The sequence below is a fragment of the Rattus rattus genome, chromosome 17 (assembly GCF_011064425.1).
Source record: "Rattus rattus isolate New Zealand chromosome 17, Rrattus_CSIRO_v1, whole genome shotgun sequence".
Taxonomy (NCBI): Eukaryota; Metazoa; Chordata; class Mammalia; order Rodentia; family Muridae; genus Rattus; species Rattus rattus.
Genome location: NC_046170.1, coordinates 34,329,827 through 34,346,339, shown reverse-complemented (window position 1 = coordinate 34,346,339; position 16,513 = coordinate 34,329,827). Strand labels below are relative to the sequence as shown.

Below are 16,513 nucleotides of genomic sequence, written 5' to 3'. Positions count from 1 at the left end.
CAGCCAAGTGGAAGAATGGCTGCATCGATCTCTTGAGACTTTACAGAATGCCCATAAGCAACCCAGGCACTGCTGTTCTTTGAGGTTAGAAACATTCTGCTCGCTGTGACTTTCAGAAGCTACAATCTGTCAAGGTACCTTTTACACAGTTCTGGGACAACCAGATACATTTTGCTGCCTGTTTCTGTTATCAATGTGTGGGTTATGCCAACTTGGGGGGCCTGTTGACTTGTTCTGAGACAGGATCTTACCATACAGCCTTTAGCTGGCCTGCCTGGTACCTTTTGCTTTTCATGACTTAGTTGGTTGCTACACTGCAGCACCAGGCCAAGTAGTGAAATGAAGAACGGGGCTACTAATTGAGAGGACCCATTTGTGCTTTTGAGAGACAAGGTTCTGAATCAATGCTTCCAAACTAAGAGAAGAAAACACACACAATACTCAAAAGTAGGGGCTTGATGAGCGGTAATCTGCAAATGGAATCTTCCTTGACAACTGTTGGCAGGCAGCACTGGGTAAGCACAGCTGATAGATTTCAAGTGTACGTTCAAGTTTTTAGGCTAACAAGAATTAACCTCTCAACAGTTTACTGAGGAAAAAAAGACACTCCCGTGTTATGAAGATGCGATTTCACTGTAGTTTAAACACGATGTCTCAATGTGTCAATTATGTAAACGTGGAACCCTGACTTGACAGTGGGGCTGGAAAAAATGGTCTAAGAGGAAGAAATCATGTGACATTCGTGAGCCAGGCTAGGAGTGGGGCTCAAAAATAGACACTAGAGTGCATTCTGCAGGTCTTACGTAAATCTAGGGCCACTCGAGAGTGACCCAGTGTTAACATGGCCCTGGATTTGCTGCAAAGCTGGCTGGCTAGGTGATTGCCTTAAGGGCCAAAGAACAGGTTTCATGGGCTGGGTTGTGCCAGGCTGACAGGACACAAGGCCCACGGCCAGATCCGGGAACTCTGACTCTTCGATGCAGCTACATTTCCACAGATTCCTAGAAGGGACCCTTAGTTTGTTTGTCTAAAATAATCATGGCGAGGGAGATTACTTTTATAAAGCTGTTTCTGGGGCTGAAGAGATGGCAGAGTGGTTAAGAGCACCTGCTGCTCTTGCAGAGGACCTGAGTTCGGGTCCCAGCACCCGTGACAGGCAGTTCACAACTCCCTGTAATTCCATCTACAGAGGATCCAGCCCTTGCTGCTGGAGCCTGAGAGCTCCTGCACTTGTGTACATAGCTCTCCACTCCCACACCTACATATACATATAATTAAAAAAGGATCTTTAATGGCCATTTCCCAAGATTTAGATACATTCAACCTTAACACTACACAAGGGAGTATCCATTCTAGAACACTGAATGGTTGACAGTTGGTGCCTTAACAGTCAAATTTGGAATTGCACATGGTACCACAAGCCTAGAACCCAACAGTGGGGTGGTGGCGGTAGTAGGATCAGGTGTTGAAGCCCAGCGTGGGATATCAAAAATGCAGTTTCAACTCCCCTCACAAATTGATAAAAAAAAAAAAAAAGATTTTTTTCACCAAATGGGCCATGTTGTCCTTCTCCCCTACGTCCACCAATTGCTCTGAGCTTACCGTGAGGCAGCGTGATGGATATGGATTCCTACAGAAGAGGAGAACTAAATAACAACAGCCGTGAGGATTCTGTACTGAGTGCACAGCAGACACCAGGCGGTACAGTGTGAGAAGAGCCTGCTGTCTAATCCTCTCAACAACCCCAGAGTGCTTCCACCATCTCCTCTCATTTTCATCCATGACCGAGGATCTCAAAGACAGAGTAATTTGCCAAGGTCTTCACAGGTAACAGAACAAAGACACAGAATGAAGTCAGAGATGAATTCACTGATGCTTCTGGTCCCTAGGGCTTGGTGTAACAATAACAACCAAAAGTCAACACAGAAAACAGGAACATCCCAAAGTATTGCATGTGATGACTGGGTGCCTGTTGATGCTCTAAGACAGTGGTACTCAACCTGTAGGCCATGACCCCTTTGTGGGGGAGGGTCACACATCAGATAGTATGCATACCAGATATTTACACTATGATTCACAATAGTAGTGAAATTACAGTAGCAAGGAAATAATGTTATGGTTGGTGTCCCCACAACAAGAGGACCTGTATTAAAGGGTCTGAGCATTAGGAAGATAGAGACCCATTGATCTAAGAAATGATTTGTTGCTATAGAAATAGAGCTAAGGGGTTGGGGATTTATCTCAGTGGTAGAGCACTTGCCTAGCAAGTGCGAGGCCCTGGGTTCGGTCCTCAGCTCTAGAAAGAAAGAAAAGAAAAGAAAAGAAAAGAAAAGAAAAAAAGAAAAGAAAGAAAGAAAGAAAGAAAGAAAGGAAGAAAAGAAGAAATTGATAGAAAGAGATAAAAAGAAAGAGAAGAGAGAGAGAGAGAGAGAGAGAGAGAGAGAGAGAGAGAGCAAGCTAAAGGAAAGGGGAGGAAACCAGGGGTTCTGTAGAAACACATAGTTATCCCCTGAGCAGGTAACGGGCAGGTATGAGGGGACAGTATGAGGTAATGGCTAGGGCCAGCATGCAGATCCTGGGGATGTTTCTATGAGTGTGAGATAGAAAGACATGGGGTTGGGGGTAGATAATCAACAAAGACATTAGACCCCGTCTCTGAGAACGGAGCAGGCAACATCAGCAAGTACAGGACTGTGCCTCGGTCAGCAGGATGCCCCTGAGCAGGTCGGGGTCAGAGCTAAGTTCGCAGTGAACGTAATGGCTCTGCTTCAGAGGTGAACATAGCAAAGTGACCCTTTGGGTCTTCGTCTGTCTACTGATAAGCATCATTTTGAAGACGCGGAAGGAACTGAGGGGAAATGAATGCTGACATTTGGAGTAAATGTATACAGACAATGGTAAATGAGAGCAAATGGCCCCCATTTCTGCTTAAGGGGACTCCATGGAGAAGCACCTCCTAGACGTTTGGAAGAAAATGGTCTGGGTACCTTAATTGAGGGGCCGAGCCTCTTCTCTGATGGGTCTGTTTAACCTCCTTTATATGTAACTCAGCAAAACAAATCTCCTCTTGGTGATAGAAAATTGGCTTCACAAAAGCATCGACTCTGACCCTGAGGTGACCTTAATAATCGTCCCAGTAGACAAGGGCTGTCATCCATCCAATTAATGGGACAACCTCTTTCGGGGGGTGGGGGGGATGTGTGCTACACAGTGCCTTTCCCAAAGAAGTCGGATCTCCCTTATTTTCCAAATACTTGAGTTTGTTGGGTTCAGTGGCGATTTGGGGTTAAGGTCTAGCGCAGCCCACCAGCTATTGGCTGGCATGACCTTAGAGAGGATTCTTAATCTCTTGACCTGTAAAATATATTATTTGTTGAACTGGAGACAGATGGGAGACACTGTAGTTCTTTTTGCTCTTTTCGCCCTGCCTTATGACCCCTTAGCTATATATGACTAAGAGCTGATAAACAGCGGCCATCACCAATATCCTTAAATGCCTTCAAGATCCCGCTACAGCTTCAGGATCTTCCTTACTCAATGATATTCAGGATGTTACGTGGACTGTTTCCCATAAGGAGATATTTCCCAGAAACATGGTACAGCACAACGTTCTACCCGAATCCCTCCTTCTCCCACATAATAAGCATCCAAAGGCAGCTTTTATAGAATGATGAAACTGACCATGAACAGATTAGCTCTATGTATCTACCTGTCATAACCAGTCTCGTGATCCTTGTAATAGACTTGTAATAGAGCTGAAATTTAAATCTAAATTCAGCTGACATCCCAAAACCTGTTATTTCTACTAAAGGAGGGGTTGTGGGCAATTGTCCTATGGTTAAGATAGTGTGCCTGCAGAGAAGTCTAACGATGGAGTGTTTGTCAATAAAGTTTTATTAGCACACACTGCCCGTGGTTACTCTGTCAATAAAGTTTTATTGATACACACTGCCCACAGTTCTTTAACACTAAAATTTTATTGGAACACACTATCCATGACTGTTTCCATGCCACAAAGGCAAAACTGAGTTCTTGCAAAGAGAGTTTCTCATCTTAAAACGTAAAATATTTACTTTCTGGCCCTTAACAGGCAAATGTGCTGAGCCCTGCTTTATGTTGCACTCCTGACAGAGGCATTTGTTTGCTTGTTTAACACAGGATCACGGTATGATATTCTTTTGAAAAAGAAATTTTTAAGGTCGTGTAAAAAGATTTGCACCTGAAGAGGTAAGTAGGAAAAAAAAAGTAAAGAGTTTATAAGAGCTGAGCTGTTCCCTCCCTCCCTGGTGTGTCTGATATATTAAATGGCCTGTACTGTGGTTCTTCAGTGACTTAAGCTGGAAAATATATAGGGAGGAGGAACGAGAACTTCCATGGAACCTCAGGACAGAGACCAGAGTGGAGAGCATCCGCTGCGGTGCAAACCAGCCTCCGTGCTGTCTCTCCTGGAGTTTTCCTACTGTGAGGAAAAGCAAAGCAGCAGGATGCCGCGGTGCATGAGCCAGGGTGCATTTCTCATGTTGAGCAGAGATGAATGCAGAGATGTTGGCTAAAACATTGCTCACGAAGCTGAGCTAGGGAGAAAAGGAAAGATTAATCTGTAATTTACACGCTGGTCTTCTGGGTAATCCATCCCTTGAATTTTGGGCTTTATTTAATAATTTATAGCCCACCCACTTCTATAGATGGAAGAGAGACAGAAATGTAGAATATGAATCCAAGAATTTGATATCCTGGGTTAGTGGCTCCAGTTCTGAAAGTCATCTAGTGGAAAGTGAAAATAAACAACTTTGCTAAAGACTTTTCCTCCTCAAATGTTTAATAAGGATAGAAAACCTTTATTTTAACCTTTAAATAAAACACATCTTAGTATGATTTTCTCGGTGAAATGAAGCCAACTTTATTTAAATTATCCCAGAGACAGAAAGCTGAGACAAGAAAGAGAAGCCCGGGATGAAAAACGGCGCACGAGGAACTTTCGCAATTGCACAACTTGGTTCCTATGAACCCTCTATCAAATGCAGTTCCCTTCCAGGACGAATGAAGCCTTTGGCTAATGAGAGTTGGCTGGCAAGAGAATCCTAGGAACCCACGTCCTTTATGGAGTGCCATTCTCAACTTTTAACAGTGAACGATTGGAGCATAGCCTTCCATTTTATTGGGGATGACAGAGTCCAGTGGGAAAGAATATGCTTCTGGAACATCCTGTCCTTGGATCGCCAAGCTGTTTTAGGCCCCAAGATGTCGGCTTTCTATTTTGGTAAATGAAGAAGTTATAGTGAGATTGAAAGTGGATAAGAAGCCATCACCAAGAAGCTGAGGCTTTGGAGTCTGTCGCAGGGCATCCCAAAGACCAGCCTGACTGATTATCAGAGAGAGATTTGCCCCAGCTGCTCCCCACTGACAGATACCCTTGCCTACTAGCGCTGTGGAGCCTGGCTCCCTTCCCAAATCCTAATTTAAACAAAAATATCTTTATAAAAAGAATACAGTTCGGTGGGAAACTGCCACAGTCTTTGGCTGGGAATTTTCCAGTAATGCCCAGAATAATTTAGCCTGAGAGACATTGGCTGACCACCACTACCACTAACTCTGGGGGGAAACATCTAGAAGCAGATCCAGGTTCCCGGGCTGACCACCCAGATGAACAAGCAACAGGCAAACAACTTGGGGGGTGGGCAGACTGGGTAGGAAGTCTGCGCAGAACCGCAGCAGAGCGGTCGTAGCAAACTGTCATGTGTCTTCTCTGTGTCTGGATACAGACAATCTTACATTAGAATTCTCTAACTAACACATGATTCAAAGGGAAAGTGACCCAGACTCTCTGTGTGCTTGGACCTTCTGATTTGGTGAACTGAGTGATGATGGTGAGACTCTAGAGTTACTGTGAGAGGCCAACAGACAGTGTATGTCTGTGTAAGAGCTCTGCCTGCGAACTGGGGACCTGGCTGCCAGTAAGATGCGTGCTACACATGCATAAGAACCTGAGTTTTAGACCCCAGGACCCACAGTACCTAAGTTACTTTTCTACTACTGTGCTAAGACACCACGACCAAGGCAACTTACAGAACGAGTTTATTTGGAGCTCACACTTTCTGATGATTAGAGTCCATGACCATCAGGATGGGGAGCATGGCAGCAGGCAGGCAGGCATGGCACTGGAGCAAAAGCTGAGAGGTTCCGTCTCGAGCCACACGCACAAGGCAGAGAAAGCACACTGGTACTCTTGAGAGTCTTCTGAAAACTCAAAGCCTTTCCCCAGGAACACACTTCCAATGCCACACCTCCTAATCTTCCCCAAACAGTTCTACCAACAGAGGACCAAGCATTCAAACACAAGTCTGTGGGAGAGCATTCTCATTCAAACTCCCACACATGTGGCAGCGGAACAAAGGGAGACACAGTGATGATCTCGGAAGGCAGGGATAGGAGGAATCCTGAGAGACCAGTCTAGCCAAGGAGTCAACTCCAATTACAGCAAAGAGACCCTCCCTCAAAAAAAAAAAAAAAAAAAAAAAAAAAAAAAAAAAACAAGAGCAAAAACCCTAAATGGAGAGTGACTGCAGGGCACATGTGTGTCAACCTCTGTCCTCCACATGAATGCATGTGCATGTACACCCACACCCACACAGGCACACCCAGAGCAGGAAGAGATTTCTGTATGCTGCTGTGCACGGACTGAACAAAACCTTCTGTTAGCCCCTACTGCTCCATAGCTGGCATCAGTCCTGTCCACTCGGTAACAGTCTTCAACTCCCCACCCTGTCCTCCAAAGAGAAGACATCTTATGGTGGCTGATTCCGAGTGTCCCCAAGGCAGGGAAAGGCCAGTTCTGCAGCCTATGTGGCTGGCTGCATTTTCTACCAGTCTTTTGCCTTCACTAACTCTCTCTCTCTCTCTCTCTCTCTCTCTCTCTCTCTCTCTCTCTCTCTCCTCCCCCTCCCTCCTCCTTCCCTCCCTCCCCTCCTCTCCCTGTTTACTTCACCTCCAAGGTACAAACTAAATTCACTTGCCCATCCCAGGGTGAGAGGTGACACTTGCAACAAAGATTGGGGGGGTCTGATGGTGTTCCTGGGCGCTCAGGCTCTGAAAAGATCTATTAAATGGAGCATAACAGGGCGTCCAGGTGGAATTTACACTGAAGGGCTCTTTGGTCCAACATGTACAAGAAAAAACAGAAGAAGAGCCGGTTCTGAGCTGGAGGCTTGCCTTCATTTGTCATTATGTTTTACACACGGGGAAATTTTAATGTCTGAAGATGGGTGGCGGCGATAAGAATAGAGTTACACATGTTTTTCTGGCAGCCTGGTCACCAGCACTTAAATTCACTTCTGACAGCTCCCCGGATCCGGAGAGCGTTAGCACTGGGCTGTCATTTGCCCTTCCAGGGGAGGCTTTGGTACTGGCGGTCTGTCAAGGGAGAAAACTCACTCACTTCTTTACAGACATATTTTCAGTAGGGCAGTATTCCTCTATGCTGTGCGACCCTTGTGCAACAAGAACGGGGTAGGGAGAAGCTTGGAGGGGACGCGCCCGTGGGCCTGAACGACCGAGTACTGGAAAATCAGAGATTAGTGCAAAACGGGGGGGCTTGCCCTCCGAGAGTCTGGGTCAGGGATTTTAAGGGCCCTTCAGAGTGATGGTTTCTGAACTCCTTACTGGATACAAATCTAATGACTGCTTTGAGCGATGGAGGATGGGGCTGTGATCAAGCTGTTGGCTCTCTTTAGCCAAGACATTCACTCCAGTACCCAATCAGAACAGAGCAAACAGGAGGAAGGAACTGTAAGGATGGGCAGAATGCTCCTTTGGTCATCGACTCCTGGGTGACCCTAATAAACACTGGTTCTCTGAGTACGAGTCCCTATTAACTCTGTAACACAAGACAGCAAAACAGCGTGGTTAGAAGGAATTATGCTGTGATGGGCACAGCGGCTTGGCCTCACTACTTACCAAATGCTGTCCATACGTTTCTTCCCCTACCTTTCTAACCTCACTTTTCTCATCTGTGTAATGGACATAGTCACTCCCACCATGAAAGAATGCTTTCAGATCTGAACCAGAAGGTACAAGCAAGGCGTTCTAAATGTGTGTGCCTGGCTGAACTCCTACAAAACGAGCTGTTACTTCTGCTGCTGGGATTGCTCGTAATTTTGTCCCTCAACAACCACAGGCACATTGGGATGAGGATTTGGCGGCAGCAATAAAACACAGCTTGCCTAGCACTGAGGCTGTGGCTTGTCTGAGGTTTCTTGGCTCCCAATGGCCAGCACTGTCCTCCCAGAAGAATGGCTGGGAGTTCGGAAGTGCTCAGCAAACGCCTGGCAAGAAAATAGGCAAACAAATGCCAAAGGACGAGATGAATTCAAAATGTGCAAGCCGGCGCTGTTCCTGACCTCCAGCCCCTGGGATAGCGCTCGCAATGGAGGGCAGCTACTGAGGGCACAGCACTGGAAAGAACACGTAGTGGGGCTCACATTTCTGATTGGCAAGATGGGAGGGGGTGGAGGACCTAGCTGTTCCTGTGAGCCACTGAAAGGTCTTCACGTGGCAATGATAAAAGTACTTGGAACAGGACGCTCTGACCAGGGAGACAGCCTACTCACTTGCTAAACCAAGATCAAATACTGTGATGGTCTGAAGACCAGAGTGGACCCAGCACTAGAAACCTGATAACACAGGAGCATTAGGATACCTGGTCGAAGACCCCTCCCCCACACCTCTCGTCTGCCCAGGGAACTTCAGCCCGGCCTAGTCTGAACCCTCCCAGCCTAGGCATGCTGGACTCCCTTATACCACTCTTTCTCCTTGGCACCACCCGGGCTATGATTAACTTAATCCTCGTGCTCCCATCACCTCATTGGAAAATAAAACTAAGCTTAGTTATTTATTAATGAAACCGAAGCCACTGCGGTAAAGGAGAAGCCAGTACTGCTCGCCCTATAGAAGCAACCATAAAAATAAACCCTGGAAACAAAATACTATAATTACAGCATAGCTAGCCGCCATTGCTTTCATTAGCGTGGAGCCTGCGTCTCTGCTTCATGCTCTCCCTCACCCCCTTCCTTTCTCTTCTTCGTTTCCCTTCTCTTCCTTCTTTCTCGGTAGGGAAGGGAGTCTGCCAGAGGGTAATAGTGTGCAGAGCCCACCCCACCCCCCCATGCCTCAACTAAGGGGTCCTCAAAAGTTGACAACGAACGTTCGCTCGCTTCCAACGTCAGCAGATGGCAGTGGATATAAGGTCCAACCAGGACTCTGGGTACCGGGAGGCACAAGTTGTTGGAAAAGGCCCAGAAGATTTACAACCCGCATCTCTGTCCAGAGCTATACCCACGTCCCATGTCCAAGCATCAAAGGCTCGCAAAGCACCAGAAGACGGGGTGCTCAGGGTGGGTTCCAGCCCCATTAGTACAGAATAAGTGAGGTTGTCTGATGCCCCTGAGGTACGCTTTTCCTCGGTGCTGAAAGATACACAGCAATGTGTTTCTAACAAGGCACATCTTAAAACTGCCCTGGTGTGTGTCAGCCCTACAAGGTTTAATAATGTCTTTGCTTCTTCCTTTTTGGTCCGGGAAGCTGTTATTAGATTGATGACACATCTCATAAGGAGGATTGACTCGGAGTCAAGAAAGTACGGTCCACCTTAACAGTACCAATATAAATGAGCCTCCGGTGCCAAGACAGCCCTGCAGCCCAGTGTTCTCCCGACTGTGTGCATCTGATAAAGACATTACAATAGGAAGGCATTGTGATGTATGAGCCCCGGACTGAAACACTCACACATTCTTGGCCTTGAATGCTTCAGCGAAATGCTGCACGCTACGGAGCACGGCCAGGTCCAGGGTCATTGCTTCTACCTTGGCTTTGTGCTGGAATGAGAGAAAATAAAAGCAAGAAATGATAAATAACACAAGAATCGTTCGTGGTATCGGGTTACGGTAAATGCGTTATGGAACATGTCGGAATTCCCCTGTTTAATATTAGATGCCCAGAGAGACTATACATCACCGGAGTGAATGGAAGAACACAGCTTTTGCTGCCAAGTCCGGGGAGCATGGGAGGGACTCGGCTAGATCTCCAGGCTGGGGTTATGCATGGCTTCACTCAGCACACGGAAGAGGCTCCGAGGTGTCTTCTAGCTCATAAATACGTGCTCCAAGGAGCATCATCTACTAGGGGTCTGGGAGGCAACAAGAACAAGTCTGGCCTCATGGATCGGACAGTTCTAATCTCAAAAGACTCAACCCAGGTTCTGAAATGTGTCCCCTGAGCTTGCATCACCCTGAAAGACAATCCAGCTAGGGGTGGTGGCATACACTTAGAATCCTGGGTGAGTTGAAGGCCAAATGAGGCAACATGGTGAGAAGTTTCCGTAACTCTAAATAAACAAAGCGCAGGGTTGGGGAGATGTTCATTAAGGAAACTTCTTGCCACACAAGCAAGAAGATATGAGTTTGATTTCTAGAACCTATGTATGATTACAAACCAGATGTGAGAGCACAGGCTCGTAATCCAAGAACGAGGAAGGTGGAGACAGGAGGGTCCTTGAGGCAGCCAGTGAGAGACTCTCCATTAACAATGATGACAGCAGGGGCTGGAGAGATGGCTCAGCAGTTAAGAGAGCTTGCTGCTCTTCCAAAGGACCAGAGTGAGATTCTTAGCATTCATCTTGGGCAGCTCATAACCACATGTAACTCCAGCTTCAGGGGATCTGATACTCTTTTCTGGTCTCAAAGATACACACATGCACTTTAAGTGCATGTGCACAAACGCACATGCATGTGCAGACATGGACACAGGCACACAGACGCACACAGAATTAAAATAAATCTTTTAAAATTACTGAACAGCGGAGAATATTTCCATCTACTTTGCAGGGTGGCATCTTAAAAGATAGCAGAAATGATCATTAAAGCCCACACTTTCTATGTACTTGTATTTATCTAATAGGTAAGAATTCTGCTAGGTGTATAGAATCTGTGGACAGTTGACTTGAACACGCCACGCTCTTGTACATGATAAACTCTTAAGTCCTTTAGAACAAGCAGATAAACAGTCAGGCCTCTCACCCCCACCCCTAAGTCCTATGCTTCCCATTTCCCTTCACCCAGGGCAAAGCAATCATTGGGATACACAGAGTCCTACAGAAATGCAACTAACTATACACAAAGGAAAGTCAGGCATTCGCTAAAGTCGTCATTCCTTGCTGGAAACCCCAAAGGATATGCATGCTACACATTATGAAAATGCATGTACATATTTCCCCCATAAAACAGGGAGAAACATTCCCAGATGGTGACCCCAAAGCAATTCGATGAAACCAATGGCAGAGCCAAGTGACCCACACATTACTCTCCATGTGTAACTTAAAATTGTTAGGTCATCTTTTGGTCCCCGCCCCAACACACACACTTTTATTCTTCAAAAATATAGTGCTGAGCTGACATTGCTAATAAGAATGAAACTAGGACATACATATCCAGGGGGAGTGAGAGGTCACCCCACTAATCCACGAGCTGCGGGTTACTAGGCTCCTGGGGATAGACTCCAGTCCACACAGTAAGATTTGGAGCTCTCTGCCAGCGGTATCAGGTTTCTTGCTTCTAAAGAACTATGTGGGGGTTGGGGGAGAATATTTCTTTGAGAATTAGAGTAGGGGCACATGTCCACTCCTCCACTGGAGAGGAGGTTTGCCCTCCTGGTCGCCTAGCAAACGTAGCAGCTTCATCGAAATGTTGACCGTAGCTTGTGTTCTAACCGGGAATGAGATAGCCTGGTGGAGAGGCAGCAGACAGAACTCATTTCTGAACGGTGGAGCTGTGAGTTATCAGGGGAGGGGAGGCAGGAGGCTCAACCTGCCAGTGGGTGTGAGATTTCCTGCCCAGATTGGTGGTGCCTGTCAGTGATTGATCTAGGGTGAGCCACAAATCACTGTGCTGGTGTAATACATGTGCTTTTATTTGGGGCTAGTGACAGAGTCACGGAAGAGGTCAAAACTGGCATAGAAGGTCTCACACCCAGTGTCAACCAGCTCCGCTCAGTGGTGACATCACACCAGTGTATAGTATGATCAAAACCTGAAAATCTCAGCACTCACAAAACTAAAATTTATTATTATTCTACAGTCATTACAGTTTTGTGTTTTCATGTTTTTTGTTTGTTTTTGTTTGTTCTGTTTTTGTCTTTGTCTTTACCGGTTTGCAGATATATTTATTTTCTTTCCTCTGCTTGCCTTATCTTTGTGTCAAATTATGTGACAGTTCCTTCTGTGTGCAATGCTTAGTTTTTTGTTTGGTTTTGTTTGTGTGTGATGTTTAGGTTTTTTTTTTTTTTTTTTTTTGTGAAACCGACATAAGTTAAGGTTATCTAGAAGAGGAAACAATTACTGAGAAAATATCTCCCTCAGACTGGCCTATGGGCATTTTCTTGATTGCTGATTGATGTGGAAAGGTCCAGCCTACTGTGGGCAGCGCCATCCCTTGGCAGGTGATCCTGGGTGCATAAGAAAGCAAGCTGAGCAAGACAGTAAGCAGCACTCCTCCATAGTTAATGCCTCTGTTCCTGCCTCCCAGATTACTGTCCTGCTTGAGTTACTGCCTTAGCTACCATCAGCAATGGACTGTGATCAGGACATGTAATTCGGAATATGTCCTTTCCTTCCAAAGTTGCTTTTGGTCAGCATGTCATTATTACAGCAGTAGAAACAGAAGAGAAGAATGTAACAGTTCATACAATCATCCCCACAATCAAGATTGAGAAATGACCCATCACCATGAAAACAAAGCCAAAAACATTTCCTTTGTTAACAAGGGACCGAGTTAGCCTGTGCCATCTAGAACATGAAGAGTCTTGTTTGGCCAAAGCCTGGTCTCTACTTCGGCGAAATATCCTTGCAAAAATGCCCTTTTGCGATTCAGATGGACCAGCCAAAGCTGCAGATTCCTTAGATATCCAGCCAAGTCTTCCATATCAGTCATCAAGTGCTGTGGGAACAGGCCCTGAGGCAAGACATCATAACACAGCCAAGAACGTCCACTGCTCACATTAGCAAACACACGTGCATCTTGGCCATGGAGCCTCCACTTTCTTCTGTGATGTTGCCCCTCCACAGCAGGCAGTACAAAGGGCTGTGCAACTGGACAGTGGAGGCTGCTGCTTACAGTCACGCTTCCTTGTTGTTATGAGATGTGATACAGTGTAAACCTCAGGTACCCGGGAGAAGAATGGAGATCCAGGATGAGGACAGTGATGACGGACATGAGCCCCGTGTCTAACTCCCTAGCCTTACTTCAGGTAACATCTTGCTTCAAACTCCCAGCGATTTTAGAAAAATTTTAGCAAGTGTGATGAACATAACTGTGCAGGAACAGCACCTACAGCCAAATGTGTCAAACGCTGTAACCCGAACACTTGGAGGAGGCTGAGGCTGAGGCGGAGGACTGAGCAAAAGGTCAGACCTGACTACAGAGCAGTGGCATAGAAGCTGGAGGAGAGGGGAGATGGATGGCGGAAGAGAGGGAAGAGGGAGGGAGGGAAGGAGGGAAGAAGGGAGGAGGAGTGGGGGGAAAAGGAATAGAAGAGGAGAGGAGAGCAGAGGAGAGAGGAGGGGTGAGGTCAGCAGAGGGGAGGGAAAGGGGAAAGGAAGGGAGAAGGGGAGGGAGAAGAGGAGAGAAAAGGGAAGGGGAAGGGACAGGAGAGGGGAGAAGGGAAAGGCAGGGAAGGGCAGGAAAGGGAAGGGAAGGGGAAACGTCTTCCATAGGTTGAATATTTGTGTATATTCTGATCATTCTATCTACCTGTATTTGGTCAAGAGAAAGAACACCATGCTAAGAATATTCGATGTTGAAGCAGCATAAAATGCCTCACTTCCCCAAATCTTCGCGATTTCCTGTGGTCAGACCACTATGCAAGTTTGGCTTCTGAGACAAAATCAAGATGTTAGTTTATTGCAGATTATGCATACAGCTTCTCCAGCCCCACATTGTAAAACTGATTCCCCCGGGGTCGCATACATGATGGAAACTTCTAGGGAGCTGAGAAGCCCACCTGCCCCAGTACTTGGGGCTCAACCAGGGAGATTATTCAAGAGCCCATGTCCGCCTCTTCTATTTCTCTAGTACTGAGGTGGTGTCAAAGGGGACAGACACACCTTCAGGATACATGCCTCCTTGTCTGCTCACTATGACATTCTAGAACCTGTGTCCGAGATTCATGAGGCCATCCATGTAGATGCGAATGGACTGCCGGTGACTGTTATGCCACAGTGATCTCTGGTATTTCATGAGTATAAACCATCCAAGTGTGACTCACATGTGATATAGCCTAAAACCAGGGGGACCAGATGGGGAACAGCGTGAGGTATTTAGATAGCAAACTGGAGATATGATGTCACTTTCAACGGAGAAGCCAGAGCCAGGCTGACCTGGATTCACAGCTCAGTGGGACCACAGCACTGACATGACTCAGGGGTGCACTGGGCCCCAGGCTGACTTTACTTGAGAATGAGCATAAATGGTACCTGCCTTTCAAGATGGGAAACAAGTCTATTAGATAGATAGATAGATAGATAGATAGATAGATAGATAGATAGATAGATAGATAGATAGATGATAGATAGATACATAGATGATAGATAGATAGATAGATAATAAATAGATAATAGATAGATAGATAGATAGATAGATAGATAGATAGATAGATAGATAGATAGATGATAGATAATGATAGATAGATAGATAGATAGATAGATAGATAGATAGATAGATAGATAGATAGAAGATAGATAGATGATAGATAGATAATAGATAGATGATAGATAGATAGATGATAGATAGATAGATAGATAGATAGATAGATAGATAGATAGATAGATAGATAGAGACTGCTTTTCAATAACAATCTGTAGTGTTATGATGACCATAGACTCTTCTTACTAATCTTAGTCCTGATAACTCTCATGGGGAAGGATGCAATAGCACTCCGTGAAGGGTAGAAAATCATCTTGGGACTCTAGGGGAGGCCCATGAACCTCCCCTAAGACACGGATTCATGCCTTTCCAAGCCCAGTCAGTGTATGTTCTTAACATTTAAGCTTTTGATTATACCATGGATCAAGCCATGGGAGTGCTGGGAAAATTAATTCTCCCGAGGCACTCAGCTTTCTCCTCAGGAATATGGGAATAATAGCGTCTGTTTATTGGGGACGGAGGTTGTAAAGTAGAATGAAACCCGGAGGAACAGCCTATGAACGCAGATCACCAGTGAGAAGCGGCCCATGAATGTGGGTCACTATGGTGGTTGTGTACTGCTCTCTTGTGTCCCTCAGGATGTGCACTGAGTGGCTTCACTCCTCACTGACAAGAATGGGTCCTCACTGGCCGATGACAGCAATCTCAGGAAGCTGTCTGTAAGCCCAGGCCCTGGTGTATCTGTCTCTCCCTACAACCACCTACCCACATCCACAGAGAAGAAGAAAGAAGTCCATGACTTCACCCAGACAGTAACTGGAAGGGCCGCAGTCCATGCTATGTGGCAATTTTCCATTCTTTCACTTCTGTAGTCTACGATGTCCATGCAACCCACCTCTCTCCTCTGGTTCACTACCAGGTTTCTGACCTGGTTTCCGGCCCCTGCTAGCAACTGAGGCAAGCCTAGTATCAGCAAAGCGACAGGACAGTGTGTTGTCAGCTTGGACTGCCACTGAGGGAAACAAGGTTCATCCCTCTCTTCCGTCCTTTCAGTCTTTAAGACACCTCAAAAGGTGCTAAAGATTTCCCACAAAGGATGTCTCCATTGCCTCTCTCATCCATGCAGACCATCAGAGGAAACCCCACCTACTCATACTGCTTACCCAGAGGCAGACAAAAGACATGCGTGCCCCATAAAATAGACTCTTAGGAAGTGAAACAGAAGTGATTGCAGGAAGCTGAGCACAAAGGCTCATCCAATAATCCCAGCACTCAGGAGGCTGAGGCAGGAAGCTTCTCCTGAGCTAAGACCAGTCTGGACCACACAGTGAAACCCTGTCTCAAAAGAGTAAGAAAACATTTCACGGTCAAACCTGCCTAAAAGGATATCGGTCAAAAACAAAGATAAATAAATAATAACAAAATAGAACAGATAAACTAAACAAAAGGCCAATCCAAACCAATCAACCAAACAACAGTGGTCAAAAACGAAATAGAACCACAACACGAAATAGCAGTTAAAAAAAAATCAAAACCAACCAACCAACCAACCAAAGGACAGCAGTCATTTAGCACCTATGAGCGTCAACTGCCTGAAGGATATGGATGAGGGTTTTCTGGGTTTTTCTTAGTTTGTTTACTTTTGGCCTTTGCTTGTCGTCTTCCTCACTGTCTCGTTTCTCTCTCAGCGAGAGCAGTATCTGGTGTGCTAGCCAAGCCTGGGGTAGGGGGCATGCGTACCCCACCTTATCCCTGACTTTCAGAGGCTCTGCATTCCCCACTCAACTGGACCAAAGGAGTCCGACTCACACCCTGGCACCACATGA

The 16,513-nt window shown here is 46.1% G+C and overlaps 1 protein-coding gene across 1 annotated transcript in view; it reads right to left on the bottom strand.

Moving 5' to 3' along the window:
• Wwox (WW domain containing oxidoreductase) overlaps positions 1-16,513 on the bottom strand; it is a 914,000-nt gene that overhangs the window by 653,047 nt on the left and 244,440 nt on the right. The window contains exon 6 of the mRNA XM_032888027.1: positions 9,781-9,869. Within this exon, the coding sequence (XP_032743918.1) occupies positions 9,781-9,869 (89 nt within the window). The remainder of the gene's footprint in view (positions 1-9,780; positions 9,870-16,513) is intronic.